General features: G+C 43.5%; 1 protein-coding gene and 1 long non-coding RNA gene across 4 annotated transcripts in view; one reads left to right on the top strand and one right to left on the bottom strand.

Moving 5' to 3' along the window:
- Positions 1-13809, top strand: part of LOC149128744 (uncharacterized) — a 68389-nt gene extending 54580 nt beyond the window's left edge. Inside the window, exon 3 of the long non-coding RNA XR_016237339.1 lies at positions 13712-13809. This is a non-coding gene — a long non-coding RNA (uncharacterized LOC149128744). The remainder of the gene's footprint in view (positions 1-13711) is intronic.
- Positions 1-20895, bottom strand: part of LOC127493723 (excitatory amino acid transporter 3) — a 57657-nt gene that overhangs the window by 14386 nt on the left and 22376 nt on the right. For all 3 annotated transcript variants that reach the window (XR_016237337.1, XM_089337338.1, XM_089337331.1), the window contains exons 3-8: positions 10423-10515; positions 9810-9924; positions 8520-8562; positions 5964-6062; positions 2960-3144; positions 1132-1239 (exon numbers count right to left, since the gene is read on the bottom strand). Coding sequence is in view for 2 of the 3 variants with exons in the window: in XM_089337338.1 (XP_089193464.1) it covers positions 1132-1239; positions 2960-3144; positions 5964-6062; positions 8520-8562; positions 9810-9924; positions 10423-10515 (643 nt within the window). In the remaining variant the exon portion in view is untranslated. The remainder of the gene's footprint in view (positions 1-1131; positions 1240-2959; positions 3145-5963; positions 6063-8519; positions 8563-9809; positions 9925-10422; positions 10516-20895) is intronic.

The raw sequence follows: 20895 nt of genomic DNA, 5'->3' as shown, positions 1-20895 counted from the left end.
CATGAATATGTAAGTGACAACTTGGAGTTTACAGGTCAGTCCCGTGAGGTTGACATAGTAAATGAAATGGTCCTGACAGTCTGTAGCTATGAACTACTGGTTTTCCACTGAAAACCTAGATAGGGTAACAGAAAAGCAGCCAGCAGAACTGCTTCAGAAATGGATCAGCACCGTGAATCTTAGCATAATCACTGCCCACCCGCAGCGCCTGGTCCTGCCTGTTTGAGTAGTCACAGCAAGGCTGGCCTCTGGAGTGGCACTGGTCTGTCTCCCTTACCACCATGGCCCTTGTGGAATCCAAGCTGCTCCTGTGTTGGCTGCTGGGGCTGTGTTTTGGCACAGATTAAATGTGCAATGGAAATGCTCCAGTGTGATCAAGTTTCAATAGCTAAGTTGATGGCTCAAGTGGAATGTTCGAGGGATTGAATTGCGGGAGTCAAATCAGTGTTATTTATGCATTCCCTTGGTCCACATGTCTTAGCATATGGGACGTATTCAGGAGCACCATACATAACCTGTCCCATCACATCTCTTCTTGGGAAACCAATAACTAGGCTGTATTAAGTATGTAAGGACCCATTCCTGCTGCCTTCCTGGTTTATGGCTTCTGAAAAGCCCCACCCAGTTCCTGCTAACCCAAAGCATTCCCAAGCACACTCTCTGAGCATGGCAGTGTTACAGCCCAGCATCAGAATTTGAAGCAAGCAGCCCTGGAGCCTGATTCCACGTAGGCTCCTCTGAACTGCTTTCAGGCTCAAGGTACATGGGGGCTCTTCTTACCTGCTTGGCTAGTTTGCACTTTTGAAGAAGCAAAGGCCAGGAAAGAGCCAGAGGCGGCTATGAGTGGGTTTCTCTCTTGATTTAAAAACTGATTTGAACACAACCAATAAAAAGGCGATGACCAAGCCTGGTCCAGGCTGTTCTGCCAAGAGCTGGCAATTAGCACAGCATGATCTGCCTACTCTACAGCTGTGAAAGGGCAGCCCTGCTCCCCCGCTCTCTTATCTCTGAACCCCATCTTTCCTGCACGTGGCAAAGAAGCTGATTTGACCAACTGAACCTCAGCCTCTCTGCAGCCATCCCATGGGGTCCAATGTGAAGTTCCTGCTGCTGTACTTGAGCCTGACATACCCACTCAGGACGGTGACCATGTACAAGCCCAGCTTGCGGAAAATTTCCCAGTCTTCAACTTCTATGATCTTCCCGGCAATCAGGAACAAAATACCAAGCGGCATGTAACTAGAAAGCAAGCATGACAAAGGCATGATTCCGTCAGCAGGGTTTTCTCCATGGGAGGAGGCAAGGCAGTGTGTAGACCCTCAGTGCGTGCCCTCAGCTGGGAGGAGCGTAGATATGTCATGAAACCAAGGGCTCCGTGTCAAGTCCTAGGCAGACTGCGTGGATTCATTTTTAGTACCTGCATGCACCTTAAATTCTAACCATCCAAACCGTCATGAGAGTAGTTTGCCAACTTGGCAAGAACGGTGCATAGCCTGGGCCATGTGCCCAGTACACATATATCCCACTGATTGCCTTATCTGCTTATCTCATTTGGGTTTGACCCTGACAAATATAGACACTTGGTTCATTCTAGCCATGGTCTTCTGATTTCCCAGGAACCCACAATAGAAAAGCAGTATCGGTGGTCACAATAGCTCCATTTGTGGAGCCCCCATTACATCCTGTGTTGGGGAAAGCATTTTATATGCACCATTTCCCTTAATGTACATCTGCCAGTCCTGGGGGTAGTTTTTATTAACTTTGTTTGCAGAAGATGAAGCTGAGGTTTCTGCAGGATTAAGTAATTCACCTGGCTTTTTTTTTTTTTTTTTTGAGCTTTGTATGTTGCTGTCAGGGTCTATAATTTGAATTAAATAATGTTCTACCCAGGCCATCAAAGAAGGAGGTACCATTCTCTGAAGGGAGGAGAGAACTTCCGCTTTGATTATGGCCTTGTCTAAATAAGGTCAGAGTTTGTGAACTGAAGAGACTTCCATAGCCTTGGCAGCTCATGACAAGAGCCTCGGGTGATTACTGACATCATAAATAAGAGTGTCAACTGTTAAATCAAAAATGGAGTCACTGTGCACTTACTCCCATGTAGGATCTCTGTCCTTAATGTGTTGAACTATGTGAATTAATGGTAAAATTGTCTTCAAATAGTACTTTATACTTTGTGTGTCTGTGTGGGTGCAAACTGTTGAAATCTTTACTTAGTATATACTAAGTTGATCTTCTGTACATAAAGATAATTAAAAATGAATCTTAATGAAGAATGAGATGGGAGAGGGAGTAGGAGATGGGATGGTTTGCGGGTGGGAGGGTAGTTATGGGGGGGAAACGCTATAATTCAAAAGTTGTACTTTCAAAATTTACATTTATTAAGTAAAAGTTTAAAAAAAAAAACAGAGAGTATAAGAAAAGAATGTAAGAACGCCCAAAAATAATGTTCTACCAATTTAATATGAGATAGTGGAGGCAGAGGTCTCCTGAGAAAGTGGACCTCGGGCAGCGTCTGGGATGAGGCAGAGCCTCAGGGGCTGTGCCTGGTGGGCTCAGATGGCAGCTCGTGCTCAGATGTGTTGGGGCCCCTGCTGTACCAGCTCAATGTTTCGAATTTCACTTCTGTATGGGGCCTAACATGGAATGCCTTCTGTGTTCTGATGTGCAAGAAACTCCTTGAAATCTTTCCTTTAAGAGTCACTTCTTACACGGATGCTGGCTTGGTGACAGATGACCTCACAGGGCTACAGGGAGAAGAGTGGCTGAAAGCCAGTCTTGTGTCAGTGAACTACCTCCCGCATGGTGTGTGGAGTTCGTTAGCAGTCTCATGGTTTCATAGCAAATGTTCACCTCCCATAGAATGAGTTCAGTGGAGAAACATAAGCCTCTTCTTCTTAATTCTGAGGAGACAGGGTTGTCAGGGGAAGCAAAGATGGTATTAGCAGCATTTGCTCACCACATAATGATCTGAACGATTTTCATGGTTGTGTCACTCAAAGCATTGAAGAAATCCACCAGAATCTGTCCCTTTTCTCCCATTTTCCCGATGACGAGTCCAAACACGAGGCAGAAGATAATCAAGCCCAGGATATTGATGTCATCTGAATACAGGCCCACGACTCTGTACTCCTTTGTTCTGTTCTGTGGATCAAAACCAAGGAAATACATTGATATGTGATTATAACCTTGTTAGAATGCATGGGAACCTGAAATGAGAAAATGAAATGAGAAATGAAAGCTGAACGTAACAGTAATCTACCCAGGCAGAGTGAACAGTGCTTCAGGAAATAGTAATAATAAGAATAAACCTAGGTACACAATCAATTTTATCCCTTCCTAATTGAACTTTAAAGTTTTTTTCTTTTTTCAACAAGTTCCTATTTTAGTATTTCTTTTTAAGACTTTTTACTCTGGAATGCTTTGCATTTTTATTATGAATTTTAGAATCAAGGCATTTTTTCAGGGCTATTTTAATCATGAGCTACATTTACAGTCTGCTTAAAAAGACAGAAGTTAGTGCAGGAAGCACAAAATATTTACCAGTGCAAACATTCTCAGGAGATTTTTACCATCTATTTTACCCTGTTAATGAAGCAATCGTACACTTTTTATGGCCTCTAGTCTTGGGTGACCAACAAGTTTTTAGAAATATAAAAATTAACCAGATCCCTATTACAAGGGACTTTTACTTTGTCCTGGCTGCAAGAGTATATGATTTACCAAAGGACACCATAATCTGGGTGAGACAAGCCAGGTTTATAAAAAATTATGTTGATGAGCCACCAGGGTGCCAGTCATTTCTGACTTAAATGGCCTACCAGCTCTTTATGGATCAGCCAGCGTTCTCTAACGGCACTGGCTACAGCATTAGCTCCTGATTCAGCTGGAGAGAGACGATGAGCTGTGAGAAACACCAGCCCATGCCAGCAAGGTCGTATGTAATGAACACAGCCTGGCGATGCCACAAGCGTCATAAGGAGGTGGGGACACGAATGAGGACTTGGAAGTTAGGGAAAGCAGGCAGCCAGGAGACCAGGCACATTCCAGGAAAATGGTAAGAAAAGCAAAAGCCATCAGGCACTGGGCCTTTTCAATCTGCTCAAATAACTCTTTTCTTTCTTTCTTTATTTTATTTTATTTTATTTTTTGACAGGCAGAGTGGGCAGTGAGAGAGAGACAGACAGAGAGAAAGGTCTTCCTTTTTCCATTGGTTCACCCCCCAATGGCAACTGCGGCCAGCGCACCACGCTGATCCAAAGCCAGGAGCCAGGTGCTTCTCCTGGTCTCCCATGCAGGTGCAGGGCCCAAGCACTCAGGCCATCCCCCACTGCACTCCCTGGCCACAGCAGAGGGCTGGACAGGAAGAGAAGCGACCGGGATAGAATCCGGTGCCCCGACTGGGACTAGAACCCGGTGTGCAGCCACCGCAGGTGGAGGATTAGCCTAGTGAGCCATGGTGCCGGCCGAAATAACTCTTACTCAGCATTATGGCCCCCACACTAATTTAACGTCCTCTGTGGAATGCCCTCAAAGCACCCTGCTCTTTCCAGTTGTAATCTCTACCACTCTTTGCATGAGGGCAGATGCCAACTGTCTTTCACTATTATAATCCCAGTGCCCGGCAGGGCCTGGCACATGGACAGCGCTCACAAATGCATTTTTGGAACCACAAGAAACTGAGAGGGCAGATCTGTAAGGAAGACAGAGGGCTCACTGGGAAGTGACTGGGAAAATGTGAGAGGAGCCAGAGAAGTTAAAGCTTCCCACAATGGAAGGCAGGAGCCAATCTTCTTTTTTTCTTAAAGCTTACCTTCCTTTGTGAAGGGAGAGAAGGTTCAGGAGCAATCTACTCTAGGCCTACAAAACCCACACGTTCTAATCTCCAACTTGCAAATCCCAAAAGCTCTTGAGGCCCTTTGACTTTGTTGATAAATTTACAGCCAAGCCTTTTGGTGGTAAAACTTACGCTGAACCAAGGGGCTACTGATAGTCTGTGTCTCTCACTTGACAGAAAATACTGAGGTGCTTTCTGGAGGGCTGCTGTCAATCCCCTCCATGGATACTGCATAACCTACAGTGCATGGGCATACGCAACCCAGCCCTCCTGCAAATTCCGGACCTGAATCACAGCTGGGCGAGGAGATCCAGCCAAGGAGCCATGGTCCTGCATTCTGGGTTAAAAGAGCCCTGCAATGTAAAGCAGCTCCCCGACACTGCTGTAAGAAGTGGCTGAGATATCCTGTAGGAGCCACAGCGCCCATTGCTTCCCCATGTGGAACCACTGATCCTCTTTGATCCTGGTAGTTATGTTCCATGAGGTCCCCATGTACACCAACTGAAGCAGCCAATACTAAGCCAGTCCTCCTAGAGGGAATACAGGGTTAGGGAACTGGGAACACTGGTTACATCATTTTCAATAATGAGTGCCTAACATTGTTTTATGTATGTTTTTGTTTAAAAATACCATGTTTAATATAAGGCTGAGTTGGTAACACTGAAGTCATGGTCAACAACACCATAAGTCATGATAGAAAGCAGCTTATCTGACACATGTTTTCTCCTTGGTCTTAGGAACACTAGACAACACTTTTATACTATGTTTCAGTCCATTTTAAACAGTGGAATCATGACAAAAAGCAGAGAAGTGCAGAAAGGGTGACATTAACCACCTTGCAAAATGGACACGGGTCACACAAGACAGGAAGGCAGGGCACAGCCTTGCTCAGTCTTGGCTGGCCACATGCACGGTGGGTGACACACATACTCTGCTGCTCTGTGCAGGCCTGCCAATGACTATGAATGTGCTGTGAGTACTGATTTGGGGGTTACAAATACATTTTAGCAGGTAGGTGAATTCACCAATGCAGAGTCTGAAAAGAACAAGAATTGAGTGTTTTTCCCTCTGCTCACGCATGACTGGTGCCTGCCTACTGCAAGAGGGGAGCTGCCACGGGACGGACCTCAGACACGGCTGTTGTCATGATGGCTGTGACAGACTCTTCAGTCCCATTCTTCCCTGTATCACCGGAAGCTGTCACTTCTTCACGAGTGGTTTTGTACTGCATATTAGAGAAAAACAGAGACATGTAAACAACAACCAAAAGAGTTATTTAAGCTCCCAAGGCTAAACAACAGGAACACTTTATTGGTCAACAAAAGTGCCTTTGAAGGGTTCAACCTCCAGTGCCTCTGCTGTGTCTAGTTCTTGAACATTCTGCCTGGAAGTTTAGGAATTAAAAGTACACTTGAGAAATACAAACCCTTCATTTCCACAAATACCATTCAATAGGTCAGAATGTTCTCTCTTGGGGCGAGTGTATGGCACAGCAGTTATGTCACTGCTTTATATGCCTACATCCCATATGAGGATGCTTGGTTCAAGTCCTGGCTCATGGCTCCTCCACTTCTGATTTAGCTTCCTGTTAATGCACACCCTGGCAGGCAGCAGGTGATGGCTCAAGTAATTGGGTCTCTGTCACCTATGTGGGAGACGTGGATTGAATTCTGGGCTCCTGGCTTTGAGCTGGCCCAGCCCTGGCTGCTGCAGGCATCTGAAGGTAAAGTACTGGATAGAAGATCTCTTGTTTATCTCTCTGCTTTTCAAATAAAGTTGAAAAAACAAAAAGAATGCTAATTCGCTTTTATATCAATGGGACAGTAATGTGAAAGAAAGTGTTTTATTTGTAGGGGCGTTCACAGACTAAACGGATTCCTGTCAATCATTTGTGTCTCTATTAAGGATTTTTTTTTCTTTAAAGATTTATTTCACTGAAAGGCAGAGTTACAGAGAGGCAGAGGCAGAGGCAGAGGCAGAGGTAGAGGTAGAGAGAGAGAGAGAGAGAGAGAGATCTTCCATCCCCTAGTTCACTCCCCAAATAGCCGCAATGGCTGGAGCTGTGCCGATCCAAAGCCAGGTTCCAGGAGTTTCCTCTGGATCTGCCATGTGGGTGCAGGGGCCCAAAGACTTGGACTATCTTGTACTGCTTTCCCAGGCCACAGCAGAGAACTGGATCAGAAGTGGAGCAGCTGGGACTTGAACCGGCGCCTATATAGGATGCCAGCACAGCGGGTGGTGGCTTTACCTACTATGCCACAGTGCCAGCCCCTAAGGATTTTCAATCTGGGGAAAGCACCTCATCACCTTGACTTTAATAAACAGCAGAAGGATTTAACTGTATAGTTGTTCCCAAATCGGTAGACCCTGGAGGACTATTTGGCAAGTGAGATTTCTGTTGAATTCTCTTCCTTCATCCCTGTCTGGTTCCATAGAGCTTGAACACAGAGGCTGGAGCAAGAGCTACAGTAGTATTACAGCAGGCATAACTGTCGCTCCTCCACAGCTCTACCAACACCAAGCACCAGACAAGTGACCACTGTGGCTGATCTGCGAAGGCACCCTGGAATAGAGGTGCTTCTGTGCCTCCTGGAGCGGGCAAGTAGCAACAGAATTGCCATTTTTGTTGGTATACACAGAGGTCTCTGTTCATGAAATTTATGTAAATGAATACAGCGGAATGGGGTATTCAGCTGTTTTAAAGAAGAGAGATCTATAGGAGAAAAGGGCTTGAAGTCAATGGATGGAGAGACGGCAAGAAGAAAATCATGGCTGTGTTGCGTTGCTCTGTCAAGTTCCAGCAATGGGCATACAGTGGTTAAGAAAAACACTGATTCCCAGGAACACTGGCCACACCATGTGGGTTAGTTGGGCACAGCCAGGCAGAGAGGGCAGGGAAAGAGCAGGGGAGGGCACTGTGCTTATGGGCTGTTTCCTCACAAACACAATGTGCTGCTTCTCCAAAAACTAGTACTACAGCTCATTTTTTAAAGATTTATTTATTTAAAAGGCAGAGTTACAGGGAGAGGGAGAGGGAGAGGGAGAAGAGGGAGGGAGAGAGGGAGGAAGAGAGGGAGGGAGAGAGGGAGGGAGAGGGACGGAGGAAGGGGGAGGGGAAAAAGGAGAGGGAGGGGAAAAAGTAGAGGGGGAGGGGGAGGAGGAGAGGGAGAAAAATCAACTTTCTATATGCTGTTTCACTCCCTAAATGGCCACAACAGTCAGGGCTGAGCCAGGCTGAAGCCAAGGAGCCTCATCTGGGTCTTCCATATGGGTGCAGGGGCCCAAGGACTTGGGTCATCCTCTACTTCTTTCCCAGGTGCATTAGCAGGGAACTGGATCAGAAGTGGAGCAGCTGAGACTTGAACCAGTATCCATACAGAATGCTGGCATTGCAGGTGGCAGCAGCTTAACACTACAACGCTGGACCCTGAAGCCAACATTTAAAAACACTCATTTGTTGACAGACTGTTAACTTGCTTCCTTTGAGTCCTTTTGGAGGAGCAGGTGTTATTGCATGCACCTCACTGCGGGCTGGAAGGATGATTCTGTGCCCCACCACTCACAGGTGCATTTCCTGTTGCCTATTTATTGGGCAGTCCTATTGAATCATAACAGAAAAAAATAACCTTAATTGGTAACAGGAAGAGGGGAACGAACTGAGCGCAAAGGCTATTAATATTACCTGCTGAAAACAGGCCTGCACGAGGTTCTCAGGGAACATATTCCTGGTGGAGACATGAAAATCAGTGTTATATTAGGGCCAAAGAGGGTGTTCTGGTCATACTCAGTACACTGGTAGCAATGAATCTAATATAGAACAAGTACTTGGGTTTCTCATCCGGCCTCTTCTCTGTAAAATATTTCCATGCATTACAATTTACTTATTTCCTGCTGAGCTTCAACCACGTATGGACAGTTGTGAGCAATCGTCACATGAGCGATTCTGTAAGTGACACACTTGCTGTCCACAGTGCAGTGCTGCACTGGCAGACAGACAGTCAAGGGACTAAGAATTCTTTAATTTCCTGTGCATTTCTGCTTCCATCCATGAGGATGGATGCTTATCAACAGTCCATTGGGTTTGTTTCCAAATTCTTTATGCCAACTGCAAATATGATCATAATAGGGAATTAAATCTTATGTAAACCAGGGAAATGAGTGTGAAAAAGAAGGTGTGGTTTCTATTAAAAACTAAGCCGAATGCTTGGAAACTCAGTACAGCCAAATAACTAAAATGTCTGTGGTTAAATTAGGTATGGATAACAATTGAAGTAAAACACACACACATACACACACACACACAAACTGAGAGCATGTGGTGCTCAGTTTTCTTTGCAATTGCTCAGTGTTTTGTTGCTCCATTCCATGGAAACAGGATCAGGAAGTGCAGGCGATGCACATATAAGGGCTGGGTATGTAACAGAAATGATAGGAAATTACAATAAATTAACATACTCAAAGAAAAGACCTTGGCCCTACATCAAAAGTTGGTGGAAAATTCATTTAAGTTTTAGGTGGGAACAAAACATGTTATGCATATCCAATTTTTCTGAGCCTCTCCTTGAATGACTACTTTTAGTTAGCTGGCCTATTTCTGACCCTGACTGTTCCAGGCAAGATTCAGGTTAAGAAGATTCCTCCTGTGCAATTAAAACATGTGTTTCTTCACGTGTGCTTCAGAAGTGCCCGTCCAATCCAGGCCAGCATCTGAACGTGACAGGTATACCTCCTGCATCTCCAGCCAGCTGACATCCTAATGGAGGAGCCTGCTTCTTGCAAAACCTCTTAGAACCATGACTTAGCAAGCAAGACTGGCTACAAAATTTACGAGGTCCAGGACAGAAAGAAGATGCATAATAATGAAATTTAAGAAAAATTTCAAGACAGCGTCAGCAGGGTATGATGACACACATGGGCCTTGTGCACCTACACAGATCACATACCCCTGAGCCACCCATGGCAAAGCACTCACCTGATCAGGTCTAACACGGCATCCACTGTGCTGACTTCAGGGGTGCTGCGTGTCCTGTCGATTTCGTCCACTTTCTGGGTGACCCCAGGCTTGATGCTCACCACCAAAACAATACCTGTGGCCAAGCACACCACCCACATAGCATTGAGAAAAGTCCAGGCCCCTTGGCTGTCAGTGCAAGCTTCCTAGAACCAGCGGGCAGGGTGGCACCTGGCAAGAATGTGCCTGGGAAGACCCTGAGATCCAGCCAAAATGCCATCTTTCTGGAATATTTTATAATTAGACTCAACTCCATTGCTACCAACTCATTATCCAGTTTAAGGATTATGTAAGCTCTTGGCTTGATTCCTTCTTCTCAGTGATTCTGCAAGGCATAGAACTGGTACCCTCTTAACGTTTCTCACTTGAGATTTTAATAAGTACTGCCACTGCTAAAATTCAGTAAGAATCACATTTTCTTCACTTAAAAGGTACAATTTAGACTTCAAGGCAGAAAGGTTCCTGGTAATTTGACAATACTAATTTCTGATTTAAGAAAAAAACAACAGAAGGATCAACTACTTTTTGAAGTCACAATAACACGGAGGAATAAAGTTTCAGAAACAAATGTTACCTAGAATTACAGCAATGACAGTGGTGCAGAAATAATACAAGACAGCACGCAGACCAATTTTCCCAGAAACATTGGAATCCAGTGCAGCAACACCTGAGGGGGAAGAGAACAGAAGTGAAATTATATTAATTTTTTAAAGACAATCCTAGGGCTGATGATCTCATCCTTGATGTGTGGCATAAACAGCTGAGCAATGTTCTCTGTGTCTACAAGGCCCATCTCACCAGCTGGGATGCAACAGGCAAAAGAAACACTTCCAAATTAATTCCAGAGTGGTTCAGACACCACTTCAGATGCCCATGTCCCTTATCAGAGCACCTGGGTTTGAGTCCTAGGCTCCACCTCCAGTTCCAGCTTCCTGCCAATGCTGACCCTGAGAGTCAGCAGTGGTAAGCCAGGTGGGTGCTTCTTTGCCCCCAGTGTGAGAGACCCACACTGATTTCTTGGCTTTTGGCTTTGGCCTGGCCTACCACATGAATTGGATGGGCGTCTTGAGAGTAAACCAGTAGACAAGATCTCTCCTTGCCTTCAAGATAAGAAGAATAAAAATTTTAAATAAATAAAGATCCAAAAATATGCATATTGATTTAGGCAAGAAAGAGTTCAATCTTTAAAAAATATTCCAAATACAGAATTACAAGAGGGAAGCCCAGTGAGGTGCAAATTCCCCTGCAGGCCAATTCCCATAGCCTTGACCTCTGCTCTTTTTGGGGTGGTCATGAAACACTGTCACAAGGCAACTTCCATCTGCATTTGCTCAGAGACTTTTATCAAGATCTGGATACTATACAACTTAATATCCTTTATGATAAACCTCTTGGAATTCCGTGTCAAGGAAAATTTTATCTTGAAGAATTGAGATAGCTTTCTCATCACATAAGAAAAATGTGCAACTCATGATTGTTTTCCTTTTTGGCTTTTCTGTCAGGAAGCTCAGTCAACCAAAAAAGGTTAACTTTTACATATGATTATAAAAGTAACATATTAAAATTTTAACTGAAAAGTGATCCCTGTTAAATATAAGAGTGGGAGTAAGAGAGGGAGGAGATGTACAATTTGGGACATGCTGAATCGGTCTTGCCCCAAAAGGTGGAGTTAGAATCATGCCAGGGGATCCGAATACAATCCCATCAAGGTGGCATGTACCAATGCCATCTCACTAGTCCAAGTGATCAATTCCAGTTCACAATTGATCACACTGATAGGTCTAAGAGTCAAAGGGATCACACAAACAAGACTACTGTCTGATAATACTAGCTGACAGAATCAAAAAGGGAGAGAATGATCCATCATGGGAAGCAGGATACACAGCAGACTCATAGAATGGCAGATGTCCTAAATAGCACTCTGGCCTCAGAATTACTCCTTAAAGCATTCGGATATGGCTAAAGGGCCCCTGAAACTATTTTAGGCATGGAAAGCCAAGACACCCTGGGAAAAAAAAAAAGACCTAAATGGAAGATCTCTGCAAGTGAGATCCCAGTGGAAAGAACGGGGCCATCAAAGAAGGAGGTACCTTCCTCTGAAGGGAGGAGAGAACTTCCACATTGACTATGACCCTGTCGGAATAAGATCGAAGTCGGTGAACTCAAAAGGCTTCCATAGCCTTGGCAACTCATGACTAGAGCCTAGGGAGATCGCTGATGCCATAAACATGAGTGTCAAATTGTTAAGTCAACAACAGGAGTCACTGTGTACTTACTTCCCATGTGGGATCTGTCCTTAGTGTGTTGTCCAATGTGAAATAATGCTATAACTAGTACTAAAACAGTATTTTACACTTTGTGTTTCTGTGTGGGTGCAAACGGATGAACTCTTTACTTAATATACACTAAATCGATCTTCTGTATATAAAGATAATTGAAAATGAATCTTGATGTGAATGGAATGGGAGAGCGAGCGGGAGATTGGAGGGAATTTATGGGGGGAAAAAGCCATTGTAATCCATAAACTGTACTTTGGAAATTTATGTTTACTAAATAAAAGTTTAAAAAAAATAAAAGTAACATATTCATTATAATTCCATGAAAAAAGAAATACAAAGACAAAAACAAAAACTACTTTAGCTCTTCAACTACAGTTACTATTTCAGTGACTTTTTTAAAAAAGATTTATTTATTTATTTATTTGAAAGCGAGAGTTCCACAGAGAGAGAGACTGAAAGAGATCTTCCATCTGCTGGTTTACTCTCCAGATGACCACAACGGTCAAGGCTGGGCCAAGCTGAAGCCAGGAGCCAGAAACTTCTTTCGGGTCTCCCACTTGGGTAGCAGGAGTCCATGCACTTTTTTTTTTTGACAGGCAGAGTGGACAGTGAGAGAGAGAGACAGAGAGAAAGGTCTTCCTTTGCCGTTGGTTCACTCTCCAATGGCCGCTGCGGCCGGCGCACTGCGCTGATCCAATGGCAGGAGCCAGGAGCCAGGTGCTTTTCCTGGTCTCCCATGGGGTGCAGGGCCCAAGCACTTGGGCCATCCTCCACTGCACTCCCTGGCCACAGCAGAGAGCTGGCCTGGAAGAGGGGCAACCGGGACAGAATCCGGCGCCCCAACCGGGACTAGAACCTGGTGTGCCGGCGCCGCTAGGCGGAGGATTAGCCTAGTGAGCCGCAGCGCCGGCCAGGAGTCCATGCACTTTAAACTATGCTGTTCTCTACCTGGGCTTCTAGGTTGGAGACGAGGCAAGTGATGAAGCAATCAAAAGCATACCTTTTCTTGGTTTCCAACTCTACCCTGATTTCTGAAATGCAGATCACATTATGAGGCAAACTGTCATGAAAGAAAATGATTTGGTGTCTTCAGTGTGAACGAGTTGTCCTGTAAACATTGGCAAAGCCAGGATAACAGGACAAAGGAGGAAGCTGTCACAAGGCAACCTGAAGGGAAAGGCAATGAACCTGTGCAGCTCTCAGGTGCACAGGCAGTGTTTATATTCACTTCTCACGCTATCAAAGGCCCATTCATCTTGTTCAATGAGTGGGAATTATGTTTCTCACATATAACCATACAGATTGGATGTACAGGAAAAATCTGAAAGGAAGCTATCACCATTATGATGATGGAACAACTCATTTCTCTTGCTAAACACATTGTTGCCCTCGCTGCTGATTGCTGCCTTGGAAGTTAATATTTTGAGAAAAGGTGCTCTGGCCTCTAGCAGCTACACCAGGATGTTGTTAAAGGCCCATTCACTAACCTTCAGGACAAGACTGTGTAAATACCCAATGGTGGGGATATTGCAACAGGCACATTTTATGAATAATCTTGATGATAGTTTGTTTTCTTTCTTTCAGAAAAAGGCAATCGGGTATGTTGAAGAGATTTTGTTTTCTTGATGGTAAGACAACTAAAAATACCAACCATACAAAGAACAACAAAAATCAAGAGGGACCAAGGGTTATAACTCAGAAATAATTAATGATCTCTTTTAGTTGAGGTCTCTCAAAAAAAGAGCAAAAATAATGCAAATATCGAGGGCGGAGTGAAGATGGCGGAATAGTGAGGGCATGCACCGATAGTCCGGGAAAATTTAGTTTAATAAAAGTGGAGTTATGGTAGCCTCAGAAAAAGGATCAGAAAAAAATTGCAGAGGAAACTCTTCCGGATCTAGTGGCTGTGACTCGGGGGACCTACTGGGAGAACAAGGTCACCCACCGTGCGGAAGCTGACCCACGGTAGCCGCAGGGTCTGCACGCCAGTGCAGGAAGGGGAGTGGATGTCACACAGACACCAGCGGGGAGAGCAGGGACGCCCAGGGCTCCGAGTCCACACACCGGCGCTGGAAGGGGAGATGAGCTCAGTAACCCGAGACATTGGCGGGGAAACAGCGGTCAGAATCTAGAGGGGAGCAGGAAAGTTCACCAGACTGACTGCAGGAGAGAAGGAAAAAAGTTGGGGGGGGGGTACGGGTACAGACAAGTTTCTCTCTAGTTTCTCTCTCCGCCAACCTAGCAAAGGTGAGCAAAGAGACAAAGAGCAGGCCCCACTCTGGATATACATAACAACAGTGGAGAGCTAAGGAACTGAGTCGCTACAATTCAGTAACCTAGGCAACCCAGTGGGAGTCCCCAGCAGAAACTGAACCAGCACAGAGATCGGAAGCTAAATACTATCAATTCTGCACAGCCATGCGGTATGGTATTACTTACCTCCTGAATGAATAAATAAAATAAATAAATAAATAGAGACAGATTTACCACGCATAACCTGAGGGTGTCACCTTTGCACACCCGTAACCTGGAAGAACCAAGCAGAGCTCTCAGGCCACACCCATCTCAAGCCTCCAAGGCTCCTCCAACAGCAGGCAGTCCACTTAACCCAGACATAATATAAAAAAAAAAATCACAGTGAGGGAAGAAGAATTAACTATGCCAAGCAACAAACACAAAAATCAAGGGAACAAGATCAACGATGACACTATGACGCCTCCAAATAAACAAAACACCCCAAGCCAAGATTATGAAGATGATGAGATAGAAGAAATGCAAGATACGGATTTCAAAAAATTTATGATAAGAACATTTAGAAGTTTTCAAAAGCAAATCCTTGAACTACAGAAATGCTTATTGGACAGGATTGAAAATCTCTCTTGTGAAAATGAAATTTTAAGGAAGAATCAAAATGAAACGCAGAAACTAGTAGAACAGGAAAGTGTGATAGTAAAGAGAAATCAAAATGAAATGAAGAGCTCAATAGATCAAATGACAAACATATTAAAAAGTTTAAAAAACAGAGTCAGTGAAACAAAAGAGAGAATATCGGACTTAGAAGACAGAGCACAGGAAAGCATACAGTCAAACCAAAGAAAAGAAGAGGAAATTAGAAATCTAAAAAATATTGTTGGGAATCTACAGGATACTATTAAAAAAACCAACATTCGGGTTCTAGGAGTTCCTGAAGGCATGGAGAGAGAGAAAGGATTAGAAGGCCTTTTAAGTGAGATACTAGCAGAGAACTTTCCGGGTTTGGAGAAGGACAGAGACATCCTAGTACAGGAAGCTCATAGAACCCCCAGTAAACATGACCAAAAGAGATCCTCACCACGACACGCTGTAATTAAACTCACCACAGTGAAACATAAAGAAAAGATCCTAAAATGTGCAAGAGAGAAACGTCAGATTACTCTCAGAGGATCTCCAATCAGACTCACAGCAGACTTCTCATCAGAAACACTACAGGCTAGGAGGGAATGGCGAGACATAGCACAGGTGCTAACAGAGAAAAATTGCCAGCCCAGAATATTATATCCTGCTAAGCTCTCATTTGTGAATGAAGGTGAAATAAAGACCTTTCATAGCAAACAGAAATTGAAAGACTTTGCGGCCACTCGTCCGGCCCTGCAAAAGATACTTAAAGATGTGCTACACTCAGAAACACAGAAACACGGCCATCAATATGAAAGAAGGGAAAGGAAGAACACCTACCAGTAAAAGAGCATGGGAAGCTCAAAGCATATACTAGAAAATATCTCCGGGAAAATGTCAGGGCAAAGTCACTACATATCAATAGTCACATTAACCATTAATGGACTTAACTCTTCAGTTAAAAGACACCAATTGGCTGATTGGCTCAAGGAACAAAACCCAACTATTTGTTGCCTACAAGAAACACATCTCTCTAACAAAGATGCATGCAGACTGAAAGTGAAAGGTTGGAAAAAGATATTCCATGCCAACAGAAACCAAAAAAAAAAAAAAGCAGGTGTAGCCATATTAATATCAGACAAAATAAACTTTAATACAAAAACTGTTAAGAGAGACAAAGAGGGACACTATATAATGATTAAGGGTTCAATTCAACAGGAAGATGTAACTATTATAAATGTATATGCACCTAATTACAGGGCACCCGTCTATTTAAAAGATATGTTAAGGGACTTAAAGGGAGATTTAGATTCCAATACAATAGTACTGGGGGACTTCAATACTCCACTTTCAGAAATAGACAGATCATCCGGACAGAAGATCAACAAGGAAACAGCAGATTTAATTGACACTATTGCCCAAATGGATCTAACAGATATCTACAGAACTTTCAACCCTACATCTACAGACTTCACATTCTTCTCAGCAGTGCATGGAACCTTCTCTAGGATTGATCACATACTAGGCCATAAAGCAAGTCTCAGCAAATTTAAAAAAATTAGAATCATACCATGCAGCATCTCAGACCACAGCGGAATGAAGCTGGAAATTAGCAACTCAGGAAACCCTAGAAAGTATGCAAACACATGGAGACTGAACAACATGCTCCTGAATGAACAATGGGTCATTCAAGAAATCAAAAGAGAAATCAAAAACTTTCTGGAAGTAAATGAGGATAACAGCACAACATATCAAAACTTATGGGATACAGCCAAAGCAGTGTTGAGAGGCAAGTTTATAGCAATAGGTGCCTATATCAAGAAATTGGAAAGGTACCAAATAAATGAGCTTTCAGCGCATCTCAAGGACCTAGAAAAACTGCAGCAAACCAAACCCAAATCTAGTAAGAGAAGAGAAATAATTAAAATCAGAAGAAATTAACAGGATTGAATCCAAAAAAAAAAAAATTACAAAAAATCAGCCAAGCGAGGAGCTGGTTTTTTGAAAAAATAAACAAAATTGACACCCCATTGGCCCAACTAACTAAAAAAAGAAAAGATCCAAATCAATAAAATCAGAGATGAAAAAGGAAACATAACAACAGACACCACAGAAATAAAAAGAATCATCAGAAATTACTACAAGGACTTGTATGCCAGCAAACAGGAAAATTTATCAGAAATGGATAGATTCCTGGACACATGCAATCTACCAAAATTGAACCATGAAGACATAGAAAACCTAAATAGACCCACAACTGAAACAGAAATTGAAACAGTACTAAAGGCCCTCCCAACAAAGAAAAGCCCAGGACCAGATGGATTCACTGCTGAATTCTACCAGACATTTAAAGAAGAACTAATTCCATCTCTTCTCAAACTATTCAGAACAATTGAAAAGAGGGAATCCTCCCAAATTCTTTCTATGAAGCCAGCATCACCTTAATCCCTAAGCCAGAGAAAGATGCAGCACTGAAAGAAAATTATAGACCAATATCCCTGATGAACACAGATGCAAAAATCCTCAATAAAATTTTTGCCAATAGAATACAACAACACATCAGAAAGATCATCCACCCAGACCAAGTGGGATTTATCCCTGGTATGCAGGGATGGTTCAACATTTGCAAATCAATCAATGTGATTCACCACATTAACAGACTGCAAAAGAAAAACCATATGATTATCTCAATAGATGCAGAGAAAACATTCGATAAAATTCAACACCCTTTCATGACGAAAACTCTAACCAAATTGGGGATAGAAGGAACATTCCTCAATATAATCAAAGCAATTTATGAAAAACCCATGGCCAGCATCCTATTGAATGGGGAAAAGTTGGAAGCATTTCCACTGAGATCGGGCACCAGACAGGGATGCCCACTCTCACCACTGCTATTTAACATAGTTCTGGAAGTTTTAGCCAGAGCCATCAGACAAGAAAAAGAAATTAAAGGAATACAAATTGAGAAGGAAGAAGTCAAACTATCCCTCTTTGCAGACAATATGATTCTGTACTTAGAGGATCCAAAGAACTCTACTAAGAGACTATTGGAACTCATAGAGGAGTTTGGCAAAGTGGCAGGATATAAAATCAATGCACAAAAATCAACAGCCTTTGTATACATAAGCAATGCCACGGCTGAGAAAGACCTGCTAAGATCAATCCCATTCACAATAGCTACAAAAACAATCAAATACCTTGGAATCAACTTAACCAAGGACGTTAAAGATCTCTATGATGAGAATTACAAAATCTTAAAGAAAGAAATGGAAGAGGATACCAAAAAATGGAAAAATCGTCCATGCTCATGGATTGGAAGAATCAACATCATTAAAATGCCCATTCTCCCAAAAGCAATTTATAGATTCAATGCAATTCCAATCAGGATACCAAAGACATTCTTCTCAGATCAAGAAAAAATGATGCTGAAATTCATATGGAGGCACAAGAGACCTCGAATAGCTAAAGCAATCTTGTACAACAAAAACAAAGCCGGAGGCATCACAATACCAGATTTCAGGACATACTACAGGGCAGTTGTAATCAAAACAGCATGGTACTGGTACAGAAACAGATGGATAGACCAATGGAACAGAATTGAAATACCAGAAATCAACCCAAACATCTACAGCCAACTTATATTTGACCAAGGATCTAAAACCAATTCCTGGAGCAAGGACGGTCTATTCAATAAATGGTGCTGGGAAAACTGGATTTCCATGTGCGGAAGCATGAAGCAAGACCCCTACCTTACACCTTACACAAAAATCCACTCAACATGGATTAAAGACCTAAATCTACCACCTGACACCATGAAGTTATTAGAGAACATTGGAGAAACCCTTCAAGATATTGGTACAGGCAAAGAATTTCTGAAAAAGACCCGGGAGGCACAGGCAGTCAAAGCCAAAATCAACTATTGGGATTGCATCAAATTGAGAAGTTTCTGTACTGCAAAAGAAACAGTCAGGAGAGTGAAGAGACAACCAACAGAATGGGAAAAAATATTTGCAAACTATGCAACAGATAAAGGGTTAATAACCAGAATCTACAAAGAGATCAAGAAACTCCACAAAAACAAAACCAACAACCCACTTAAGAGATGGGCCAAGGACCTCAATAGACATTTTTCAAAAGAGGAAATCCAAATGGCCAACAGACACATGAAAAAATGTTCAAGCAATCAGGGAAATGCAAATCAAACCCACAATGAGGTTTCACCTCACCCCGGTTAGAATGGCTCACATACAGAAATCTACCAACAACAGATGCTGGCGAGGATGTGGGGAAAAAGGGACACTAACCCACGGTCGGTGGGAATGCAAACTGGTCAAGCCACTATGGAAGTCAGTCTGGAGATTCCTCAGAAACCTGAATATAACCCTACCATTTGACCCAGCCATCCCACTCCTTGGAATTTACCCAAAGGAATTTAAATTGGCAAACAAAAAAGCAGTCTGCCCCCTAATGTTTATTGCAGCACAATTCACAATAGCCAAGACCTGGAACCAACCTAAATGCCCATCAATGGTAGACTGGATAAGAAATTATGGGATATGTATTCTTTAGAATACTATTTATTTATTTTTTTTATTTTATTTTTTTTTTGACAGGCAGAGTGGACAGTGAGAGAGAGAGACAGAGAGAAAGGTCTTCCTTTTGCCGTTGGTTCACCCTCCAATGGCCGCCGCGGCCGGCGCGCTGCAGCTGGCGCACCGCGCTGATCCGATGGCAGGAGCCAGGAGCCAGGTGCTTTCCCTGGTCTCCCATGGGGTGCAGGGCCCAAGCACCTGGGCCATCCTCCACTGCACTCCCTGGCCACAGCAGAGGGCTGGCCTGGAAGAGGGACAACCGGGACAGAATCCGGCGCCCCGACCGGGACTAGAACCTGGTGTGCCGGCGCCGCTAGGCGGAGGATTAGCCTAGTGAGCCGCGGCGCCGGCCTTCTTTAGAATACTATACCGCAGTAAGAAACAACGAAATCCAGTCATTTGCAACAAAATGGAGGAATCTGGAACGCATCATGCTCAGTGAAATAAGCCAGTCCCAAAGGGACAAATATCACATGTTCTCCCTGATCGGTGACAACTGACTGAACACCAAAAAGGAAACCTGTTGAAGTGAAATGGACACTATGAGAAACGGTGACTTGATCAGCATAGCCCTGACTGTTAATGAACAACTTAATACATTATCCCTCTTAGTATATTTTTGGCTGTTCTACTTAATATGACTGGTTTAATTCTGGAATTAATATACAGTTATTCTTAAGTGTTGAAATTTAAAAAAAATGCAAATATCTAAGTTTGGTAAGTATATGATTTTTATTTATTTATTTATTTATTTTTTTGACAGGTAGAGTGGACAGTGAGAGAGAGAGATATAGAGAAAGGTGTTCCTTTTGCCGTTGGTTCACCCTCCAATGGCCACCGTGACCAGCACGCTGCAACCAGTGCACCACGCTGATCCGATGACAGGAGCCAGGTACTTATCCTGGTCTCCCATGGGGTGCAGGGCCCAAGCACTTGGGCCATCCTCCACTGCACTCCCTGGCCACAGCAGAGAGCTGGCTTGGAAGAGGGACAACTGGGACAGAACCCAGTGTGCTGGCGCCACAAGGCGGAGGGTTAGCCTACTGAGCTGCGGCGCCGGCCTGTAAGTATATGATTATAAAATATACCTAAGAGCTTAGTGTATTATTTTGAGAAACAATTTTAAAATTTGTAACTATAATGGTAGGTTAAAAAGAAAGAAAAAGAGCAAGGCATTGTGGGGCAGTGGGTTAAGCCACTGCATGCAATGCCAACATCCTATATTGCAGTGCTGCTCTGCTTTCCCCTGGGAAGGCAGTGGAAGACAGCCCTAGTACTTGGGGCCCTACCACCCACATG

Source organism: Oryctolagus cuniculus, chromosome 1, assembly GCF_051225735.1.
Source record: "Oryctolagus cuniculus isolate XC-2025 breed Fujian yellow rabbit chromosome 1, ASM5122573v1, whole genome shotgun sequence".
Lineage (NCBI taxonomy): Eukaryota > Metazoa > Chordata > Mammalia > Lagomorpha > Leporidae > Oryctolagus > Oryctolagus cuniculus.
The sequence above is the reverse complement of the archived record's forward strand: the minus strand, read 5'-3'. Positions and strand labels throughout refer to the sequence as shown.